Source organism: Solea solea, chromosome 9 (assembly GCF_958295425.1).
Source record: "Solea solea chromosome 9, fSolSol10.1, whole genome shotgun sequence".
Lineage (NCBI taxonomy): Eukaryota > Metazoa > Chordata > Actinopteri > Pleuronectiformes > Soleidae > Solea > Solea solea.
Window position 1 is genome coordinate 25,908,260 of NC_081142.1, and position 25,344 is coordinate 25,933,603.

At 41.7% G+C, this 25,344-nt stretch overlaps 1 protein-coding gene across 3 annotated transcripts in view; it reads right to left on the bottom strand.

Moving 5' to 3' along the window:
- Positions 1-25,344, bottom strand: part of patj (PATJ crumbs cell polarity complex component) — a 98,977-nt gene that overhangs the window by 19,992 nt on the left and 53,641 nt on the right. For all 3 annotated transcript variants that reach the window (XM_058637814.1, XM_058637815.1, XM_058637816.1), the window contains one exon: positions 1,431-1,627. In XM_058637814.1, coding sequence (XP_058493797.1) covers positions 1,431-1,627 — 197 coding nt within the window. The remainder of the gene's footprint in view (positions 1-1,430; positions 1,628-25,344) is intronic.

The window sequence follows — 25,344 nt, forward strand, 5'->3', positions numbered from 1 at the left end:
CATAATGTGACTGTGTAAACAGTTTTAGGTCTAAAGTCTAAATCAATATCTTACAGTATCTGCACGTGTGCACGCCAGCATCCTCACACACACACGCACACACAGGTAAAGTCAGTACAAATCTCATGTCTATGATTTAGTGTGTGTTTAATGTCTATTATATATGTGTGTGTGTTTTTTAAGCTGCGTTTCATTGTGTGTTTTGTGTGTAGTTTAGTCTTAATGTGTGTTTTATTACACCTGTTATTTCACTGCATGTTAATGTGATTTTGTTTGCGTGTAATTCACTGTGTGTGCGTTTTACTTCAGCTCAGCATCAATTTCTCACTGAGACTCTGACGGTATTATAATGCTCACTCACTCACCACTGATCCATCATGGCTCAATCCCTTTACTTCAGTCATATTATAAAAAAGTCATTTTCTGCTCACACACATGTACTTTTGCCTTTAAGGTGCTTCATAAAAGACTGATTCTCGTTCATTTGCTGAGGTTTCTTATTCATAATGTCTGATAGTAAAAATGTGGGGCTGAAAACATCTTTCTTTTTCCCCCGTTGATACAAAATTAACTCAATGTGTTGACTTTTGTTATTATTAATTTATAACAGAGGTGGAACAGAGACGGCGGAGGTAAAGAAATGATGAACGCTGCACTGTGAGCAAAGTGAGTGATTGTAAACCAGTTGTGTCTTTTTTGGTGATTTTTATTCTTTTAGTTTGTTAATAAAACAGTTTGCCTCCTCGAGAATTCAACTTCATTAATAATTAATAATCTGTTGAGTGCAAGTCAAGGTCTGCACAAACAGACTCATTCACTCAGTTGCTCCTCACTCCACTTCACTCGCTGCATTTTTGGTGCAATGACATTAAAACCTCTTTTGAAACCACTGCATTCACGTCATTTATTTGCTGCTTTTTGCCTTGTGATTACTGACAGTAGAAGCCCAGACGTCATGTGACTCTGTTTGTTTACGCTCTGCCCATGTTGGCAGGAAAACGTTCACTGTTGGAATCCTACAGTATGTCAGGGTTGGTGAGGCTGCTCCGAGTTTGAGAGGGAACTCCGTGTTCAGGGTTGTTTCCTCAACAGAACTGACCATGATACCAAGCAACCCATAAACTCATGCCCAATAAATATTATTTAGTGTTGGTATTGTGAAGGTAACACAGTCTTTTATCACCTACCATTTTTAGCTACATCTGTTTTTAACTCTAACTTTAACTTTTGATTTTAAGGTATCATATGTGATTTTTCCTTCAATTAAACATGCTTTATTTCTGACTTTGACTTTAGCTAGCAGACAATGTCAACAAAGCAGAAATGCATAGTTTAATAATTCTATTAAATCAGGTTTACAACATTGGTGCCACTCCTAAACAAATAGCTTCAATGAGGCATTGAGTCATGTGACGTGGTGTGGTTCTAACCTCCAACAGCTCGTCTCCAACTTGGATGCGTCCGTCTCGAGCGGCCGCTCCTCCAGGATGGAGTCCGACCACGAAGATGCTGAGGCGGGAGCGATCGCGGTTTCCTGCCAGGCTGAGACCCAAACCCTGCCGCTCCTTGTCCAGCTCCACGCACAGCAGCTCCCCCTGCAGGTCTCCATAACGCTCACACCAACGCTCTGCAGCAGGAAAACACAGAGGACAAAGAGCGTAAATAAAGGGTTTAGTAAGACAGGGTCAAGTATTCTTTATACAACTTAATAAATATGTATGTTAGACTGATGGACTGTACCATGTTTACAACCAGCAGGGGCAGCAGAGGCAGTTGACTTCTATGACTAAACAGAGATGATGTAATGTTTCACTGTGAACCACAATCAGCGGGCAAATTGATTTTTTTTGGTGGATAGATTTTGTCTTATTGCGCGTCACACATGAGGTCCAGTCTGTGGTGCAGGACATAAATAAAAGCTACAAGACAGTAAAGAGGGGACAAAATAAATCAGAGCAAAGAGAAAATGGACCTGTGCTGAGGAGAGAAGCAGCAGACGAGAACAATCGGAATATAAAGAAAGGGAAGCGGGTGAAGAGGATCGAGCTTTATGCAGATGATGCAATCGTTTATACAACAGGGGCTGCAATATAATCACCTGCTGATGAATTTAAAATGTGCTTCTCTATTAGGAAACATCGGAACATGTTACAGTCCACATACAGACAGGAGGTCTGTGATATCAAAGTCTTACGATTGGTTTTACATAATCAAGTCAAATTTGATAAATTTGTGAAGAAGTTTTCTAAAACTGTAAAATCAGGCTACTCTTTGATGTTTGGGCTCAAATGTCTCAAACCCAAATCAGATGTAAAGATAAAGGACAACTTTGTCATATATTAAAAAACTTCTCAGAATCTCTCTTCAGATTTATCCAAAGACGAGACAATAACTGAGTAACTAGAATAAGCACACAGTGAATGTAACTATGTAATACCTGTTAAGTGGTTTTAAATGTGTAAAATTCCCCACTTGAAAGGACAGAATGTTTTAGGAAGTCATGGATTTTTCTTTGTCACACAGTCCAAAAACATGCAACATGGGCATTAGGTAAAGAGAACACTGTGAGACTGAATGGTTATTTGTCCCTGCGATGGACTGGCGATCTGTCCAGCGTGTGACTCCGCCCCTAATGTGAGCTGAGATTGGCACAGCTCCCCCCACTAACCTCATGTGGAGGATAAAGCAGTATAAGGTGGATGGGTGGGTGGATGATGGATGGATGAAGTCATGTGGAGAAAGAAATGTGACACTAACAAGAGGGGAAGAGCAAGGGAGGAGACAGAAAATAAGAAAACAGGAGAGGGATTAAGAGACGGAGAATAAACGAGAGACGAGGAAGAGGATTCAATTTGGTGTCAAACCAAATCGCTGTTTAATCATCTGTGAAATAAACAACAACCAGAGGACGTGTGAGGGAAATGAGGAACGTGGGACAGAGACACACGAGCTTCCCAGCAGCAAAGTGAAGATGAAAACTCATTTTGTGTAATTTTCTTTTTTCTCTTGCTTTCACGGCTGCTGAACTTTTCCTGAAATAAGACGCTGAAGACGAAGTGACGCATCTTTGAGCGAGGACACCTGAGGCTCTGAAGAGAGCTCCGCTAGCTCCTGGAGCTCCGAGAGCTCCGAAAGGTCCGGGAGCAACAGAGCATTAGTCATTGTCTTCATCGAGACTCTGTCAGTGGGATTAAGCCTTAAATTAGGGATTAGCAGAAAAATTGTTGCAGTATTTAGTTGAATTTGTGTTAGTTGTGATCACAACAATCGTCATTATCAGCAGATAAGTGTCAGAGACAGAAGATGGTTGGAGTGTATCCACGTTTTAAACTGAATGGTTAATCTGAGAGGACGTCAGGACAGAGATTTTAATAACCTGTCTACTGCAGATCTAAGTTTCCAGGGCCGATTTCACAAGCGTGAGGAAGAGGAGGAGGAGGAGGAAGCGGACAGAAACAGACAGGTGGGCCGGTGAAGTGTCAGCAGTAACGTGGGCAATGTACCAAATCATTCTGCTGAAGGAGCTCAGCTGCGGGGAAAAGCTTTCGATTTACAAGTGGAGAGTAAGAGAAGGAGAAAGAGAAGGTGACTGTGTTCCCTCGTGTGACTCAGGGAACTGTGTTTGATGAGATGTGAGCGCAGACTTTGCTCAGCTTCAGTTTTCAGTTGAAGGGAACACGGTGAGAGCAGCCAGAGGTTTACGGTGTGAACGTATGAAGCTGAGGAGGCGACAGATGAGGGCAGGACTCGTTTACAGAAGAGCTGAGTTACACAACTCAAGATTCAGTCAAAGCAAACAGTCTGAGGTTTCACCGAGTCAAAAACCAATGACATCAACAGTCTCCAGAGTCACTACACTTTTCACTCATTCACACGCTGTAACATGGGCTTAAGTGTCTTTGCTCAAGGACACAGACGAGCAGAGCCAGGAGTTGAACCCACAACTTTGCAGTTGCAAAACAACTGGCCCTACCACTGAGCCACCACGACTCAATCCTAACTTTTTTAATACTTTTACTTCTTAAACTGAAGTCAAATTTATATCAGAAAATGACTTTTGATACTATGATACTAGTAAACGTCATAAACTTTAAGACTTTTGCTGTTACTGCTGTTACTGTTGCTGCTGCTGTTACTGCTGCTGTTACTGCTGTTACTGTTACTGCTGCTGCTGTTGTTACTGTAACTGCTGCTGCTGTTACTGTTACTGCTGCTGCTGTTGTTGCCAACCTGTGGCATGATGTGGGGAAGACACCAGTGTTTTATATCCACAGAGACACTCGCTCTCGCTGGCTCATCATCAATAACATCGTGACGTTAATAGAGGAGAATAAATCCGTCCTTCTCTCCACAGTCTGACAGTTTGTGTGATGGTGGAGGATTCACCATGTCTGTGTTCACATGGACGCAATCATCGCAATAAAGATGTGACGTAAAACAAGCCCAATCCAAAAACACTCATTCTCACACGTCACCCCGAGCTCTGAGGTCTGATCACAGGCTGCTTTTAGACTGAAACCAGCATTTTCTGAAGCTGCTCCTGAACTAAAGAACAATTTAACAAATGAAATCTGCTCCCTGGACATTTCAATTCACTTCTATCTAGATTTATATTATTGGACTATTTTACTTTTGTTTTTGTGTTCTTTACCTTTTTACTTTGTAAAGCACTTTGTTTCAACCCTGGTTGTCTTGTCTTGTCCTGGTAAATGTGACGTGTTTCCGTTGTGTTGCTGTTTTTCCATTGCAAGGAGGACAGTGAGACAGACAGAGGACAGTGAGACAGACAGAGGACAGTGAGACAGACAGAGGACAGAGTCCATTCGGACTGACCGCTCGATGCTTGTGTGTGATCATTTCATTTTTAGTTTTAACATAACTGGTGTTTCCCACAGACACAGAGAACAAGACTCATTATCATGTAGAACATTATCTTTTGTCTTTTTTTACATAGCTTTCCATAAACATGGTCTAAGGAAATGTCTTCATCCACACAAAAACCTCCAAAAACCAGAGAAGACGACACTGAGCATGTTCACCGTCTGTTTTCCTATTTTTCTAAATAAAACTTTTCACTCCTCTCCCCAGCGAGTGAGACACTGAGGCGTTATATAACGTCTCCTGCATGTTCTGGTTCTGCCCCGGGCCTCCCTCCAGTGGCCTGAAACTCCTCCCCAGGGAGAGACGTCCTCCTGGATAAATGCCTGAACCACGTCTCCATGTGGAGGAGCAGAGACTCTGTCTGTGAGCGTGAGACCAGACGACCCGCGCAGTTTGTGATCACAGGTGAGGTTTGGAACGAGGTCTGCAACTGATGATTATTCTTATCATCGAGTCACTATTTTCTCCATTAATTGTTTGGTCCATAAAATGTTACAAAAGTGTTGATCCGTGTTTGTCAGACCTTCTCAAATGTCTTAAAATGATTCCGTTTTAATGATTTATTTGTTTTATGGAGCAGAAACATCTGAAAACTAGTTTTTTATTCTTTAAAAACACTCAAACTGATTGTTTATCAAAATAGCTGACACTTAATTCAGAGATCGATTATTAATTGATTGAACAAGTATTTGTTTCAGCTCTATTTGGAATGTAATAAGCAAACATTACAATGTTTACAATGACAGAAACAGAACGAAGGAAATCATAAAGAGACCAAACAATCTCCAAACACAAGAAGAAGACGACGATGAAGGTCAATGACAGACAAAGTTCTCTTCTGCTGTTCACGTGTGATGATGACGGATAAGTCGACTCCTCAGTGGTTTAACATCTGCTGCTCTGTGAGAACGCAGAGCAAACATCTGCTCTGAAGGTCATCAGCTAAAAATACTGTCATTCCAGGTCATACTGCAGATGCTAGTGGATATATGCTAACCAATGCAACACACACGCACACGCACACACACGCACGCACACGCACGCACGCACGCACACAGGCAGACACGCACACAGAATGACAGTGACAGACAGACCTGACAGCTGTCAAACAATGTGGAGACAGAGTGTGTGTGTGTATGTGTGTGCAGGTATTACTAATGTTGTGGGGACCTAAAACTGTTTACACAGTCACATTATGGGGACTTGTCTTCCTTGTGGGGACAAAAATCAAGTCCCCACAACGTAAATGACTACATTTTAAGGTGAAGATATGTTTTAAGGTTAGGGTTAGGATTAGGATTAGGCCAGTAGTAATTGTGGTTAAGGTTACAGTAAGTCTCCAGGAAATGAATGTAAGTCAATGCAATGTCCCCTCAAGTCATGAATGTCCAACATGCGTGTGCGTGTGTGCGTTTGTGTGTGTCAGGACATTTTTTGTTATAAACACTGACCTCAGAACCTCATTTCTAAAAGAACTTCTAAGATTTCGAGTGTGGTTAAAGTTAGGGTTAGTCATTAAATCGTTATGGTTAAAGTTAGTGATGAGGCTCAAATGAATGGAAATCAATGCAGTGTCCTGAAAGTGTGTGTGTGGGTGATGTGAGAGAGAAAGAGTGTGTATTTGTGTCTCCTAGCACAAGGTGACTTGTCACACTAAATCAACACACACACCCACACGCACACACACAGAAGATTCCCTCCAGCTAACACATCACTGCAGGTGTGTGTGTGTTCTAGTATTTGTGACCTCATTAGGACTTTTTCTCTGTCATAAAGACTGACCTTGTCAAGACCAGTCGTCCTTACAGAGACCAAAACCTGGTTTTAATGAGGCAGAACCTCATTTCTGGGGAAGCTGCTAAGTTTACAGTTAAGGTTCAGGATTTGTTTAATTAGTCTAAATGAATGAAGTCAGTGCAGCGCTTTGAGAAGAGGAGGTGCATATACCTGTGTGTGTGTGTGTGTGTGTGTAGCCTGCAGTCTGTTGATGTTATGTAAGTGCAAGTATCTTTTTTTACAGCAGCTGTTCTGTAGCGTTGTCGTCCTGCAGACTGGGTCTGGGTCTTAGTGTCTGGATTAGTTAATGGTTTCGTCTTCAAAGCTGCTTTACACAGTTTTGCCACTCACTATTCACCAGAAGCAACGTCTCTTGTCCAAGGACACATCGGCATGTAGACTAGTGGATCCCGGATTCAAACCCACAACCTTCAAGCTGAAAAACAACTCGCTCTCCCACTGAGCTACCGTCGTTTTTTCTGCTCGGTATGTATGAGAACACACTCTGGTCACAAGGGAGCGGCGCTTTTCTGTCGCCAAATCGCGGACGGCCATGTCGTCGTCGAGCTCCACCCGTACTGTACCGAACCATTTTACTCTGGTAACCCGAGGGAAGGGTGCCAAAGAATAGAACTGTTAGATCTGGTTATTCTGGTTCTGTTCCTCAAGGAAAACAAAAACATACACACATACAGAACCAAACTGAACTGAACCATATCCTCACGTTTGTTCTTCTTGTCATTTGCCAGAATGCTGCTTGTAGTTTGTCCTCCTGTAGTTTAAGTAGGTTACAGATTTCCTGTGAGATTTTTGGATTCCTGCCTCAGCCCTCCCTCCCTGCTTTTATTAAATTACCAAAACTGAATAATCTCTGTGGCTCCAGCTTGCATTGACCCTCAGAACGGATCCTGTGTGCAGCAAACAGCCGGATGAGTAACCTCTGCCCATGTGTCTGTCTGCAGTGGTTATTACAGCGAGTGAAACAAACCAATGCCTCCAAGGCAGGAAATCTATCTCAACACTTTAGTTCCCTTGATTTACAAAATGCAACTTAACAGGTTTTCTGTGTATAATTACTGAAGTATGTGAATTATAACGTCTGCTTCCTGTTGTTAACATCGTTATCTATTAATAAGACTGGATGGAGATCTGCAGTGTGACAACGCTGTCCTCATTTGGACACTGACACAGACACAGGGTGTGTGTGTGTGTGAGTCAGACAATGTCTGCACCGAGGAACAAGGTGACAGCAAGGAGTTACACACTTATTACATTTACCTAACACACGCACACACACACACACACACACACACAGGCGCAGAAAACTCTGTTGACATTTCCACAGAGAGATAAATGCAAAAATAACTGTGACTGTTCTTTTTATCCCGAGATAACTCGACTAAAACAGTTAAACCCACGTTTAAGAAAGAAAGCAGACGGAGAATAAGTCTGTGAAACGACGCACACAACGAGCTCAGATCAGTGAAACTGAAACTGAAACACTGCAGCAGCGTGCTCCGAGTCTCATACGCTGACCGAGCCGCAAACGAAGAGGAGCGCGAGCGAGTTGGGATGAAGAGCGAGAACGCTTGAATACAACAGAGCGAAGGCGATTAAAACGTCTGGCCTGCTCTTGAAGAAGACTTGAGCTTCACTGGAAGAATGAAAGGAAACCGAGCTTGTTAGCGGTCAGAGGCGGATCTGTCGGGCACATTTGGAACTCAGTCAGCAGGATAGAAATGTGCGGCACAAAGTAGTTTGGCAAACACCGGATCAGAGGGCAGAGTTCTAATCGTTGTCGTCACAGTGGTCACAATCGTCTCAGTCTACACAACACAAGCCTGACCTGTTAGGACAATTGTATTTGAAGAGGACAAAACATTTGGATTCTTGGAAGTGAACATAATCAGATTAAACCTTTTAGATGAAGGGAGGTCATTTGACTGTTAAAACCATACTTCAGCTCTGTCTGCACTGCTGTAGCAGCTGCTGTTGTCTCGTCTCCATCAGTCCTGCTAACTTAACTGTGTCGACGATGAGGTTTCCACCGTGAGTTTGCTCAGTGGTTAAAGAGTCGTTCTTTCATGTGCTCCACACAGGTTTGACCTCCACACACGATACTACTCACTGTCTCGTCTTGTTTTTCACTAACGTGTATCGTATTAGATCACATATATTCAAGTGTCGACGCATGTGACAACAAAACTCAGTTTACTTCTATGGAAAAGATACTTACTGCAGCTTTAAGATGTATTAAATAACACATGCAACACAAGGCTGTGACTCCTATATGGATTAAACCATGTTTAAATACAGATCTATTCAACTTAATATTAGATGAGACATCACATTCAAATGGAAAAGTGTTGATATGGAGAACAATGTTCATTATTTTAATGATCCAAATAAAAACAACAACAATATACTAGTTAAAATGAAGTCCCCACTATGGGATGTAAATGAGTTCTGTGCTGATGTGCGGCTCAAATAAACTCAGATTTTCTTTCCCCTAATTCCTCTGAAAACAGCATTAAAACTAAAGTCATAAACCCGTGTTCTGCTGGCAGTTTATCAGACTCCACACTTCGCTGATATCAGCAGCTCTGAACAGGAGTAGCTGCGAGGACACGGTCGCAGGAACTAGATTTCTCTAAAATCAGAGATGCTGAACCAAGTCTATTTCACTCCTGTGACACACGGACAGTTACTGCTGTGGTTTCCAGATTTACGGGTTTTTGTGACGTGAACGTAAGCGACAGTCGCTGTCTCTGAAGGCTGAGATCTAACAGAAACACTGCTCACCTCAGTGTGATCGTGCTGCAGGAAACTGTTCACACTGGAACTCGGAGCGTGATCAACTCTACAGTTAACGTGTAAAAACCACAGTAATGTGGAGTAGACTGAAGACTAAACTGGGCTGAAGACGTGTGATAAAGGTTTTCCTCCTCACACATTACAGTGATTCCTCATCTTCAGCAGTTCTTAAAGTGGAACTATGCAGGATTTTTACCCTAATTTAACAGCTACAGAGTCTTTGTGACGGTTAAATGTAGAAAAGAACTACAAATGGAGTACAGGGGTTGTCTCCACTGCCCCCTACTGCCTGTTAGTGGAAAACCAGCCTTTGCCGCCGACTCGGAGTCTAAAGACAGGAAGATCATGAAGGCGAAAAAGACGCAGAGAAGACGAGGAAACGAGGACGAAGAAACGACTCGAGTAAACATCGACCGGAGAATTGAAAAACATGCAAAATGGATGTGAACTGGCATAGACACGTGTTGTGAGGTAAACAATGGACGGATACATCGATGTTTACAGCGGTGTCATAAAAACATGCATTCAGTCCTGCTCTCTGTCTCCCTCTGTGTCTATCAGAGGTACTGCAGCCTTACAGCAGGAGGCTGTTCTCCTCCTCCTCCTCCTCCTCCTTAGGATGATGCGTCAGTGCTTTTCTGTGTGTGAAGTTTCAGAGCAGGAGCACTTACTCACGAGTGAACGCTTCAACTGCTGAGAAAACTCACTGAGGAGGAGTTATGATAACTCCAGCTCTGGGTTGTCATTTAAAAGTCCTGACCACAAGACTGAAGAGAAACCGGGTTTAATCTTTACTTTTCACATGTTTTACATTTGCTTTATACAGTTGTGAACAGCTATGATGGGGAAGTGCACGCAGTAACAAACACAACAGACTGCAGCACAGTTAAATACAGGCTCGGTCACAGAGCCTGGATAAAAACACTCTACTGAGAGGTTGAATGTTGCATATTGGACCTTAAATGCTTTGACATGGTGTGTTTTAATGCAGTTATGAGGACATGTGACACGTGTCTAACCCTAACCACAGGTGACCACTGTGCCTGATCCAACCTTTACTCATGACCAGGAAATGTTCAAAAGTGCTAAAGTGGTGAAAACACTTTCATCTGAGAACATGTAAATAATAATGTTTTATATCAGAAATGACAAAATCCAGTTATTTTGTTTGATGAGAGTGCTTTAACTGCATCCTGTCTCCACTCAAACTCAATGACAGTGTTTTAGGACACGACGTCGCTGTGTCAGTGATGAGCAACAACAACAACAACAACAACATGCACAATGTCAGACAGAGTGAGGATTAAGGAGACGGCTGAAGAACAGCAGACCGTTATCCTCCCTGTGTGTGAAGCAGTGCTGCAGTAGCTCCTGGAGGTCACTGCAATGCAACAGTAGCTCAGCCTGCTGCTGCAAGTGCACACACACACACACACACGCACGCTCCCTGAGGACGTGGCATTAATCTACTCCCTACACTGCCTGGACTGGTCCAGTTAGCGACGACAGACGAGACAAATGTTCCAGTTCCAGCAGGAGAACCAGCATCAGCTCTCATTTAGCACCAGTATAAGTTCATGGTGATTGTCTGTGGTCCTGAGGGGACGTCACCGCCTGGTGCAACACGACGTATGAAGGGATGGACGGCAAAAATCTGAACCAACAAATAAACACAGGTTTTTTGTCACAAGGAGAATTTAGTCTGATTTCGTCTCCTGTGACAAACCTTTGCTTAAGTGACTGTTTTTCTTTGAGTAAGCGCTGGCAGAAATGTCTACGGCATAATTATTCTAAAGAGTCAGAAGCAAGTGGACTTGTAGTTTGTTTGAAGACGTTTCACTTCTCATTCAAGAGGCTTCTTCAGTTCTGAAGAAGTTCTGAAGAACTGAAGACGCTTCTGTCTGAAGAAGCGTCTTCAGTTCTGAAGAACTTCTTCAGACAGTAGCTTCTTTGAACAAGATGCTTCTGTCTGAAGAAGTTCTGAAGAACTGAAGAAGCATCTGTCTGAAGAACTGAATAACTAAAGAAACCTCTGGTCTGAAGACGCTTCTGTCTGAAGAAGTTCTAAAGATGTGACGAAGCCTCTTGAAGAGAAGTGAAACATCTCAAAGTCCACTAGCTACACCGGCAGCCATGTTTCTGTGAAGATGATTCTTGGTGCAGGAGGACACGCCCTCCTGACTGTGTTAGGACTCCATACACACACACTTCAGAGAACCTCAACAGACAGACAAACATCTGCACGCACAGCAAACATCAAACAACATGAAAACCTGTGTTCCTCTGCTGATTCTTTCCTTGTGAGCAGAGTCTCATCAGAGAGTCAGCAGGATTTTAAATGAGCTTTTCTCACTTCTGTAAGTTGACGTTTTCATTTCTGGCTCAAAATCAATTATTAAACACATTTCCCATGGCGAGTGTATCCTCACACTCAGTATGAATAATGCAGTAACATCAGACACATCAGCTCATTATGAGGAGCTCAGAGCGGACAACGACAATGATGATGATGATGATGATGATGTCGTTCTTTCATGCTAATGAAGACGCTGAACAGAAACAACAATAATGACAGAAACATCAGTGTTTCAGCATGAATCTGAATCTGTGTGTGAGTGTGTGATGGAAGCCGTGTCATCTGCACCAGTCTTCATCACCAGCGTCACACACACAGGTTTGTGGAGATAGCCTTGTTAGGACCATGCATGACAGTTAACGTCTTCACTTCCTGTGGTTTAGAAGTTGATCTGGTCCTCACAAAGATTGTGGTCCACGCACCGCTGTCGTTTAAAGGACTCTGCATGGTCTTCCACTCATTTGGCCTGAACAAAGCCTTACCGAACCACCACCATGACCGCTTAATGTCGAACCCTAACCTTAACTTAATCTCAAACTTTAGCCCAAAACTACACCAGTTCCTCAGAAATAAGCTTCTGTCTTATTAGGACTAGGTTTTTGGTCTCCATGAGGACGACTGGTCCTGACAAGGTCAGTGTTGATGTCCTAAAGAGGTGACAAAAACAAGAACACACACATTCGTATGCAGCATCCTTACAGCCTTGAAGTTGTTTTGGTCCTCGCAAGGAGACACATACAAGAACACACACACACACTAACCTTTAACCTAGACCAAACCTAGATCTAGTTCTTACCCAAGAACTAGGTCTAAACCCATAACCCCCCCCCCCCCCCCCCCACACACACACAGAAACAGGTGGGTCAAAGCATTTAACATTATGCTGCAGAGTGTGTGTGTGTGTGTGTACACACAGGTTAAAGGTGACCTCTGTTCGGACTCATTGCATTGACACTGAAACGGTAGAAGACACACACATACGCACACACACAAACACACACAGTCTGACGTCACACGGCTCAGCTGTTCATGTTCAAGAAGACAAGACTGAGACTAATGAACACACACACACACACACACACACGCGCACACACGCACACACACGCACACACAGAGAACACAGACCTGGTGGCAACATCGTCCATACTTCAGTCTTCACACACAGAGATAAATCCACATGTACCACAGAGAGAGAGAGTGTGTGTGTGTATGTGTGTGTGTGTATGTGCGTCTGCTCCGGTATCCCGAAAACAAGAGCGTATATGTGTGTGTGTGTGAGAATGTGTGTGTATGAGTGAGTGAGTGTGTGCGTGTGTGTGTGCGCTGGCTGGCTGCAGTGATACTGAGGCACTGAGCGACGAACAGCTCTGTTATACACTCCAACCTCAATTACTCTCTCTCCTCCTCCTGCTGCTGCTGCTGCTGCTGCTGCTGCTCAGCCTCTCGCTCTCTCGCTCGCTCCCTCTCGCTCTCTCTCCCTCTTTCTAAATCTACCTTTCTCTCTCGTGTCACACCAAACCTCTGACACATCCATTAATGTCTCAGAGAATTTCCTTCACAGAAATATCTGCTAATATAATTCCTTCAGGCTCCACAAGAAAAAAAACGGGTGACTTGAGGACAAGTGGACGAGGACGGAGACACGTGAAGACGTTCCACGTCTCCACCATGAGGAGGGTTTCTGTATTTACATCTACACATAAATCCTGACTTTTACAGCCCATAAACAGAGACTGTGCTGTCCATGGATCTCATGTTGTATTCAAATGTGATGTAAATACCACAACTGGACCAGGTCTCAGTGTCTGTCAAAGTTCTGCCATGTTGTTTTTATTTTTGAGTTTCTAAGTCCTAAATATTCTAAGTATTTGGAGAAACTGAATGACTGTGGAGTCGTCACTGTGCTTCCTGTTGAGGTTGTTATGTTTAGACATTCACTTTCTTCAGGCTGTCCAAATTCAGTGTCTTAAAAGAATACATGCATGGTCTCTACTTGGTTTTCAATAATCAGATCAACTAAACATGAGCCCTTTTACACCAACATTTCCAGGAACTGTAATTACCAGGGACTTATTTACCTGGGGAAATCATTCTCCGGTAATCTGTGTGGTCTGTGTTTCCTAAATGATGACGTTTATCATGGCGGCCTATCGCTCGATTGTGTTTCCCAAAACCTGTTTCATTTTGATAAACGAGAGACAAATGGGAATGCTGTGCAGTGATTTTTGTTCTGTCCAGTGAGCAAAGACCTTCAGAACAACACGTGCTTTCATGTCACTGTCTCCAAAAGTCTCTAATAACACCAGAGAAGGTCGCTAGATTCCTCGCTAGTTGAATTTCTAAAAATAAGAGTCACTAGACGGGTCTGAATACTCGCTAAATCCATCCATCCATTTATTTTCTACCACTTTATCCTTCCCAGGAGGGATGCTGACATAGGGTGAAAGTTTTCCCCCGTGGAAATTTTGGTCGAAAAGCAGCAAAGTTTTTCAAAATCCCGGTGAAAACTGCCTCGGCCGGTTGGGGTGAAAGGAAGGTAAATGAGCTGGCTAATATTTTAGCACTGATTGTCAGCGTCAATCCAACACAGTGGAAACATCGATGGACTCTAGGAACCATTTATTCTCTGGAACAATAGGTCTTTGAAGAACACAGTGGAAACGTGCCTGAACTCACTGAATTTCAACAGAATCACAAAAACAAGCTCTACATTCTTTTCACAGATGCCTGGAGTCACAAAGATAATGAGCAGCTTCCACTGATCCTGTTAATATTGTGGTTTTAAGACACCTCAAGAAAGTCGACAGTAACAGTGACTCATTCAGTCCAAACACACACATAAAAAACACTACAGCACTTTCTAACAGACTCATTTTAATCTCCATGAAGACTCAAAGAACCTCTCCTGAGTAGTTCCTGAGAACATCCTGAGGGACTCCTGATAGATAATGGAAGATTTAAGTTCCTTAAACTGGAGAACTCAGATTTCCAACTTCACAAACCCTGACATAGATTCCAAGATGGCTTCCACTCGAGTAAATGGTAAAAACACTCTGCTACTTTTACTGTGAGCTGCACTTCTGTCATATTGGTTTCTCAATAAGTCAATGAGTCAATGAGTCAATAAGTCAATAATGGCGCATTTCCAACGGCTCTACTCGCCTCGCCACGCCACGGCACGATTTAAGTAGCGTTTCCACTAGCCTAGTACCTGGTACTATTTTTAGTACCTGCTCTGGCGAGGTTCCACGCATGCTAGTTGTAGGTACTATGTGTCGCTGTTTTTCAACTGGAATGTGGTCACTCTCAGGAATCCAGCGAACCTTCCAGGACCTTTGCTCTCTCTCCTCCTCCTGCTGCTGCTGCTCAGCCTCTCTCTCTCTCTCTCTCTCTCTCTCTCTCTCTCTCTCTCTTAATCTACCTTTCACTCTCGTGTCACACCAAACCTCTGACACATCCATTAATGTCTCAGAGAATTTCCTTCACAGAAATATCTGCTAATATAATGACTTGAGGACAAGTGGACGAGGACGGAGACACGTGAAGATGCATGTTGAAATTTCCAAGTTCCAAGTTCCTTAAACTGGAGAACTCAGATTTCCAACTTCACAAACCCTGACATGGATTCCATGATGGCTTCTGGACCTTTTCAAGGGTCTGAAAAGGTCCTGGAAGAGCCTGGGTTTGTACATTAAGATCCACTGCTTTCAAGATTTGTATTTGCAGCACCAGCTATAAACGTTCCACTCAATACAGACATGATGATCATGATGATGATGATAGTGTGATAGTGTGAGAGTGTGTGTGTGTGTGTGTGTGTGTGTGTGCAGATGTTGCAGCAATCAAACAAGAGCAGATGAGGACGGGAATCAGAGATGGAGCCTAATCTGCATTAAAAACACACACACACACACACACTGACACACACGCACACTGATGCACAGTCATACATTAATTCAGAGCAGAGAGTTGGTGTTGGAACAGTTACAGGGAGCTGTTCTGTTATGATAGATTATTGATTTCCCTGCACACACAAATCTGCACACAGGCTAAAAAACAGAAACCCTCATCAATATACAAAACATTCAGTATGCGCGCGCGCACACACACACACACACACACACACACACACACACACACACACACACACACACACACACACACACACACACACACACACACACACACACACACACACACACACACACACACACACACACACACACACACACACACACACACACACACACACACACACACACACACACACACACTCATAAATGAATCGCATCACGACTGGACAGAAGCTCGTGCACTGGTTACCAGCAATGAGAAACAAGGTAAAGTTAAAATAACTGTGAAATAAGTGAGTTCTGCCTTACTACACACAGAGCTTTGAGATAATGTATGTTGTGATTTGAACTGAACCAGTGCGCCGATGACGAACATCAAATGCAACACAACAGACAACAACAGAAGACTGTTTTTCCTGCTCGGTTTGAGGCCGCTTGTCTCAACAAGACGTCAAACTCTGTATAAGAAGAAACACCGGTGCCAGGGGAGTGACACTTTTCTGTCAACCAAGCAGCTCACTGTCGTGAATCTAGCTCCACGCTTACTGGACCATTACTCTGGTACCACAAGGGAAGGGTACCAAACAATGGTTGTACTGTTGGGGTTATTCTGGTACTATTCCTAATGGAAACCCAAAAACAAATGTACCGTACTGAACCGTTCCACTCAGTGGAAACACGTGACTACGAATCAGACTGAGAAACAAAACAAGACGCCATTCACGATTTTCTACAGGTGCACGACATCCAGTGACATTTCTATCCGTCCAAAAACCTTTTTATTTCTGCTGCTGAATAAATCCGGCTTAATGCTACAGCAGCAGCAGCAGCAGCAGCAGCAGCAGCAGCAGCTACAGCAGCAGCAGCAGCAGCAGCAGCAGCAGCAAAAAGCCTCTGTACTGTGACACCTGCTGAGCAGCAAACAGCAGACAGACACAATCAGAAAGCAGCTGGTGAACACTGTGCAGCATTTAGCAGCTCAGTCCCTGCTGGTTCAGACGTCAGGGCACATTTGTGCTTGAGGGAAAAAGACACGACAACCTGTGGTTTTCATGTGCAGACATTTAAATAAATATTTATTTTAAATGGAGAGAATATTACTAGAAACACTAGAGTCAATGCAAATCTGCATTTAATCCAATACAACATTATGCAGAGGAGCTCAATAAATATGATTTCAATCATTCAGATTATTGTCTTAAATGTGGAACTAAAGGTGAATATAATGATTATTTTACAGCATACTTTGTACCAGGAACTCAAAACTTTACCAGTTCCTCAGATATGAGGTTCTGCGTCATTAGGACCAGGTTTTAGTCTCCATGAGGACGGCTGGTCCTGACAGGGTCAGTGTTTATGACAGAAAAAAGGCCATCATACATCATACATCATACATACATCAAATAAAACTATTATAATAGTTTTATTATAACCAAATAAAACTATTATAATGCACTTGAGAGTTGAATAATTCCCATATATAAGGAATATGCATGATGCGATAAAACCGCGCCTCTCAGGCTCAGCGCTGTAGAGATCGACCGATTCATCTATTGGGCCAATTATTGGAGCTGATATTTGCCATTTTATAACAGTTTATTATTATTTTCTAATTGACCAATTATTACAGTACAACATTTATTTCAACCAAAATATATATATTTTATTTATTTATTTATTATTGAAAATACTGTATATAACTGCATAAAACGTGGATCGGTGGATTAGTGGAGCTTAATAACTGGTTACTGAAGTTAAGTCAGACATTTTAGGATTATTTTGTCATCATTACACATTTATAATTTTTCAGGTGGCGGGAAAAACAAATAAAAATCCGCTAAATACATGTGGAGCTGTAACTAACCATCATTTTCATAATCTGTTAATGGCACTTATTTTCTTAATTACTTGTTTAATCTGGAAAATATTGAACAATGTTCACCAATAATGTTTTCAAATGTATTTATTGAGTTTTAATTATTTCTTTATTATAAGGAGCAAAAAAACAAACAAGAAAATGTACTTGTTTAACTGATTAATTGATAAAAAGTAGGGATGAGCCAATACAATACTTAGTATCGGTCTGATACTAGCCAGTACTTCAGTGTTTGTTCCAGTTCTTCATAATAAAACCGTTTCAGTCTAAAATTCACCATCAGTCACATTTTCTGTGTGAAAACTTTGAGTCTGGAGGATAATCAAATAACCCCAGCTCAGCACTGATGCTCACTCTGAGTTTCTGATGTCGTGTGTAAAGCTGCACTGCTGGGTGTTTTGATTTGCCTCAGAGGAAGAATGAAAAACTGTGATAAATAAGAGCTGCTGTTGACTCTGGTGGACGCATGTTGTGTAGGAAATGAGGTTTTATTTTTCTGCTGTTGACCTTCTCTGCGCGGCTCTGCAGATAAATAAAGATCAACTGAATATGAAAAGAAAATCCTTCAAATGTTAAACATTCTGCGTGCAGTTTTCCACAGAGACTGAAGATAAACTCCTGCAGGTTAATGGAGGAGGAAGAGGAGAGAAAATGTTTGTGTTTTCTCTTTAGGACCTTTTTCTTGGTCAGGACCAGTCGTCCTCATGGAGACCGGAACCTGCTCCCAATGAGGAAGAACCTCATCTGTGAGGAACTGCTTCAGGTCAACACTCAGGTTTAACAGGAAAAGTCACATGTTTTTCAGGTGGAAACTGAAAAAAGACACTGGATCTCGTGAACACCTGGAGGTTCTGACCACACAATGGAACACACCCTTGCTTCCTGTAGAGGTCTGTGAAGAGGACTGACCAAGAGAGAGAGGAGGAGGAGGAGGCAGAGCTTTCGTACCAGACCTGTTTAGATAACCTGCTTCGTTTGGTCAGGTGTGAAAGCTCATCCAAACTCTGGTGTGGACCAAACAAGCAAACTCCTGAAATGTGGGTCTCGTGTAGTTCACTTAGGTCCTTTTCACCCCTAATAGTCCACTAAACTCGGTTCATTTGGGGGTTGCAACATTCAGCCAGTCCGAGTTTGCTTTCACGTTTCAGTGAATAACGTATCCCCCTCCTCGCCTGAGGGGGCGCTGCATCAAGAATGACTGAAGGAGAAGACGAGACAACAATGAAGAGAAGAAAACTCACTCATCTGTTCCTATGGTTTACCTCGCTCTCATCGTTTTACATGCTACATGTTTTGGTTGTGTTTACCCACAATGCCCTGCGTTGTAGTCTGCTTTCTGCATTTGGTACACTTGAAGCAAACCGAGAGAGACGTTTTTAGGCGGAACCAGAGTTCACTTCTTTGATGCGCCTCAGAGTTCGGTTGCTCATTCACGCCTCCTCAAACTAGGATTGGAATAAGAAGGAGCTGCTGTGAATGAATGAACCCTGACAGAGGGAAATAACCAAAGAGAGGGAGTGAGGAGAACTGCAGCCTGCAGCTCATACTGACGAGCTTCTTCTGAAAAACCAATTAGGTTTTCAATTCTAGCCAATCGATGAGCTGGGTTTTCTTCTTCTTCTTCACTCTTTTTTTTCTTACTGTCAGTGCTCATTTATGACACCACCACCAAACCAGCTGTTTGAGATGAAGGTCTCGAACCCTCGGACTGATCCTGGTCTGAATGTCAGCCACTGCGGAAACCTCTGCTTGATGTGCTTTTAGATTTAGAATTAGGTTAAGGTTAAGTTTAGATTTAGTTGTGATGATTAAGTGAGGGTAGAGTAAGGGAACGTGCTGTGTGTGTGTGTGTGTGGTATAATCACTGTGGAGCCTGATTAAGCGACTGTTAATTAACTTGACAGTGATTGTAGGAGCAGATATGTAAATAGGCCTCATTTAACTCATCAGCTCATTTCACGACATCAGGGTGAAAAGTGGAGGAAAAAGATGAAGATGTGAACTCGTATGAAGACGCTGCGTTAGATCGTTAGATTCAGTTAAAAAAAACACTCAGAACTTCAGTAAAGTTCACTTAAATATTTGATGAGATGTTTGGTAAATAAATAACAACCCTCACTTTATACGTGTTATATGTATATGTATATATGTATTAATTTAAAGGTTGGATACATTTAGAAATCTTTGCAACAGCATTGTACCTGTATGTAACAACAATGTAGCAGTGTGGTAACAGAGTAATAATAGTACAATAATACTGTTATTATTTAAGGAGAATAATCAGGAAGCTGCAGCCGCACAGGTCATAGACTTAAACCCCAACCCCAAATAATAAGGGTTAGGGTTAGCCAGGTGATGGTTAAGGTAAGGGTCTATGAGTGTCCTAAGTAAGAACGCTGCATGAGAATGTGTGTGTGTGTGTGTGTGGGTTTGAAAGTATTTCTTTGAAGGCCACACCAATCAGGTCAAGGACTGAGCAGCTGAGGTATCGACCGACTTTTATAACACACGCACACTCACACACACGCACACTCACACACGCACACACATGCACACTCGCACATGCAGAGCTTATTGTCATAGACAATCAGTTACTGAAGCTGCTTCTCTCTGTGTCTGGTGTGTGTGTGTGAGCGTGTGTGTGTGTGTGTGTGTGTGTGTGTGTGTGTGTGTGTGTGTGTCTCAGTACCGATGCCGTCTGATTTGCTCTCTAATGAAAACATCCCAGAGAATTCTTCTGTGAACGAGTGGATTCTTAAATCCATGGACGTGGTTTATTTTTGCTCCACTGCTCGGTAAATTTCTCCGTATTAAAAATGTCCAATATTCTTCTTCTAAATAATTATCTCACAGTTGCAGCAGCAGATACATTTAAAAGGTCAATCTAGTGAAACTCACTTCATCATCGTCTGAACTGATTGGTCTGGGTACAGAAATATAACCATTTTATTGGTTTCTAAATATCATTATTATTACTATTATATCTATATTAGGGATGCATGATGTTGGACTTTTTGACAATGTCCCATATAATTATCTTTAACTTAAAAACAAGATTGTGCTTCAACAGTGAAATTTCCTTGTGTTAAAAGAAGAATAAAATAGTGGATTAGGACAAAATATCCCATAAACACTGTGTATGATATTTTGTGATATTGGGAGCTCTTGGTATACTAATCCTGATAAACATATTTATATATAAAAATGTTTTTCCGGGGACTTCCGGGAAGGCGCATGGAGTGGTAGGCTACGTGGCATCAGAGCTCTTGACAGTCAAGTGTAAAACTCCCCAAAAACTCGAATAACTAAAGCTTGTAATCACACCGACTGTAATGTGACCGGGGAAAAGCTGGAATGGGAAGGAAAACTCGACTCGTTCAGGCTAAAAACACGACGACAGACGAAATGGAGGAACCGCTAGCTAGCCGTGAAATTGAGGAAGACGGCGGCCATGACACAACACACCTTGCTGCAAGTAAGACGGACATGGGGTCAGACCTTGAAATTATCAGCAAGGAGATAAGAGATTTAAAAACAGAATTAAAAGATGCCCTTCGCTCATTTGGTGAAACGCTGAGGGATCACGGAGGAACTACTCAACAGCAGCCGCATGAGTCAAGGAAAAGCTGCAAGAGTTCCGAAGATTCTTTGACTAAAGATCAATGATTATAAAACGAAGCAAAACCAGTGGAAATGTTCTGATATAACCTGTGTTTTTAGTTGTCAGAATAATGGTTACCATGCTATTCCTATGCTAAAAGAAAAGCGACTATCGGAGGTCTGGGTTACTTATTTTTTCTTTTCTAAGTTCTAACGTTGGACTCATGTAGAATGACTATAACCCTCACTGTAGGCCCTGTCATTTCTAAGTTAGACCCCTCTTTATCTAAGGGGTTTTTCCTAGATCCACCAAGGGGATCAGATCGTGGGAGGACAGTAAGATCCTCAACTGTTTGGAAGTTCACCCGTTATATTTGATATGTTTGTTCCATGCCACCTTTTGGCATTGTTAGTGGGGCTACTGATGTTTTTTTTTGTCTTTATTCTTATAAGTGATACAGTGTAACAACGTGAGAATAGCGTCCTTAAATGTGAATGGCTCAAACAATGTAATTAAAAGAGGAAAAGTAATGGCAAAAATGAGGAAAGAAAAAATTCAAGTGATATCGAAGCTTGTCAGCACCTCTCTAGCTGAATTGGGGATGTTTGATGTTTGGAGAGAGCTCCATCCATTTGAGAAGGACTACACGCATTATTCTGCTCCACACTCAGTGTACTCCAGGATAGACCGACACACAATTGACCGATATAGAGTAGAGGAATGTAAGATAGGGGTAACTGACTTATCTGATCACAGTATTACTTATCTCAATATCCATTTATCTAGGAGAAATAAAAATACAATATGCAGATTTAATGTGGGTATGCTGAATAACCAGAAAACACAGGAGGAGATTAAGAAAGAAATTAAATGCTGCATAGAGGATAACTTAGACAGCCCAGTGGATCCTACCATTTTTTGGGACACGATAAAAGCTGTAATGAGAGGGAGGTTAATATCGAGGGCAGCTTACCAAAAAAAAATTAGAGAGGAAGATTATAAGAAACTGGTTAAACAATTAATAATACTGGAACAGCAACATAAAAATAAAAAAGATGATCCGGCTTTACAACAAATAATCAATGTGAGACGGCAGATAGATGACATCCTAAGTCAAGAGGTTGAGAAAAAACTAAGATTCACTAAACAAACATATTATGAATCTGGATCTAAAGCAAATAAATATTTGGCAAGAAGACTTAAGGTCCAGCAAGCTTCTCAAACAATACATAAGATTAGAGACCCTGTCACGAAACAATTACTATTTGAGCCTGAAGAAGTAGAAAAGGTCTTATGAAAATTTATATACCCAACCCACAGCAAAAAGAGAGTGTGAAATGAAAGAATTCCTTGATTCTTTGGACTTGCCTGCTATTGGAAGAGAGCAAAATAAAAAATTCATTTCCAGCATCACGAAAAAAGATCTAGATGCCGCAATTAGTAGATTAAAATTAAACAAAACGCCAGGTAGTGACGGATTTCCTAGCGAGTGGTATAAGACATTTAGGGAGGAATTAACCCCGTTACTTCTGATTTCCTTCAATCAGACTCTGACAGAGGGCAAACTGCCCCCCTCTTGGAAAGAGGCCATCATTTCAGTTATTCCAAAGCAAGGTAAAAATAAAGAACTTTGTGAATCCTATAGACCTATTTCAATCCTAAATGTGGATTATAAGATTTTTACTTCAATAATTTCAAAGATTCGAAAATTTTATGTCAGACTTGATAGATGAAGATCAGTCAGCAGACTCAGGATAACATTAGGCGTATTCTCCACATGATAGATCAGATCCAAAGACAGGGTCTGAGAACAGTACTAGTGAGCCTCGACGCAGAAAAGGCCTTTGACTGTGTCAATTGGAGATTTCTGTATCAGGTTTTGGGAAAACTAGGGATTCATGAACAAATTATACAATGTATCCAGGGCCTCTACCAAGAACCATCAGCGAGGATAAAAATTAACGGACACCTAACTGACAGATTTATTTTACAGCGAGGAACTCGCCAGGATGTTGTTTTAGCCCCACCTTGTTTGCTATATTTATTGATTAGACAAAGTAACAACCTAAAAGGAATTCATATAGGTCAGCAGGAGCATCGGATAGGGCTTTTCGCTGATGATGTTATTGTGGCCCTTCAAGACCCCGATAGGACATTTCCTAATCTGATGTCGATATTAGAAGATTATGGTAAATACTCAGGCTATAAATTAAACATAGCAAAAACACAAGTTCTTACACTGAATTATTCCCCAGGCCGAGAAAAAAGAGAAAAATATAAAATAAAATGGAATTCCAAAGTTATTAAATACCTAGGTGTGGTTTTGACAAAAGACCACATTAAAACATTTGAAATTAATTATAAAAACATTAACAATAATATTAAGACAGATATCGGGCGGTGGTCTGCTTTTAACATGGACTTTGAGACACGAATTGAGGTAATAAAAATGTTGGTACCGAGACTGTTATATCTTTTCCAGTCCATCCCTCAGATGATTCCAGAAACACAATTCAGACACTGGGATAAACTTATATCTAGATTTATCTTGGCCGGAAAGAGACCAAGGGTCAGGTATAAGACACTTCAACTACCAAAAGAAGAGGGGTGGGGCTGTCCTAGCCTAATCTGAAACAGTACTTTTACGCAGCTCAAGTAAAGTTCCTTGTTTCTACATGCTGCCCTCTATATCAGGCAAGATGGAAAGACAGAGACCAAGATGGAAAGTTTCCAGATTCAGGCATCACTAGGGGACATAGGAAACAAATTTTTGGGTCAAAAACAAGCAAAAATTCAATTATTAAACAAACATTGGCTATCTGGAGCAAGATGGTAAAAGAATATAATATGGAGGGAGACATCAAATTATTAATTTGGCCTGCTTTAGATCCCAAATTCGAACCAGGAATTAGTGATGCTGGATTCAGGCGATGGTGTGACAGGGGCATCACAGCAGTATACACAATAACTCACAGAGGGCTCTTAAAAAGTTTCAGTGAGTTACAGAAGGAATTCGGACTAGAAAACAACGATTTTTTCCGATACCTGCAATTAAGAGATTTTTACGAGAAAAGAATCTAACCAACATTGTCTAAAGAGGGCAATACAGTGGTAGATACCCTGACTGTAGCATATAAAAAGAAGAATAGAAAAATAATATCTAACATTTACCAAGGTCTTCAGAAGCAGAATGGGATCAATACAGGATACATTAAACCAAAATGGGAGAAAGAACTAAACATGGAAATAACAGAGGAGGAGTGGCGTGTTTTTTTGTTTTATTTTCTTGTCTGTTAGTTGTCGCTTATACTGAAAATACTAAATAAAAAGTTTAAAAAAAAAAAAAAAATGTTTTTCCCTGCTCTAAACTGCAGAGGTCATTACATTTATTTCACACAATTTTAAAATAACTAAACTTTAAAACAGGGGGCGTAGCATAGAAATTAAGGAGGCAGCAGCTTACTCAGCTCCTGTTTTAGTCATTCGTCAAATTAGGGGATCGTCACATTCAGTTTTTATTTGAGCTCACTGGTTTATATGTAAACCATCATTTCTCCATCTGTTTGTGTAAAGTTTTGTCTTTTTGTACATTAACATCAATAAAAACAACATTTGATCCACGACTGTGAGTCAGCTTCTCCTCCACCATGTCTATTTATATTCTGTTTGTCCTGTGAGCGTCTGCTGCTGCTGCTGCTATGACCCACTTTCATCACACTTTCAATCAACTTTCTCTTCATGTAATTAACTTAAATATAAACCATAGAATTCAGAGTAGGTCTATTTCCGTGGAGTCGTTTAAACAAACCGTTCTGACACCAAAGAGACCGGAAAGTGCTGAGAAGATGAGAGTTTACAGATAAAAGCCTCGGCAGAGAAAAACACGGCGTTATCAGAGTTCCACCTGCTGCTACGTTTATCCAACAGCTCTGTGAGGATTCTCCACTGACAGCAACCAACAACAGGA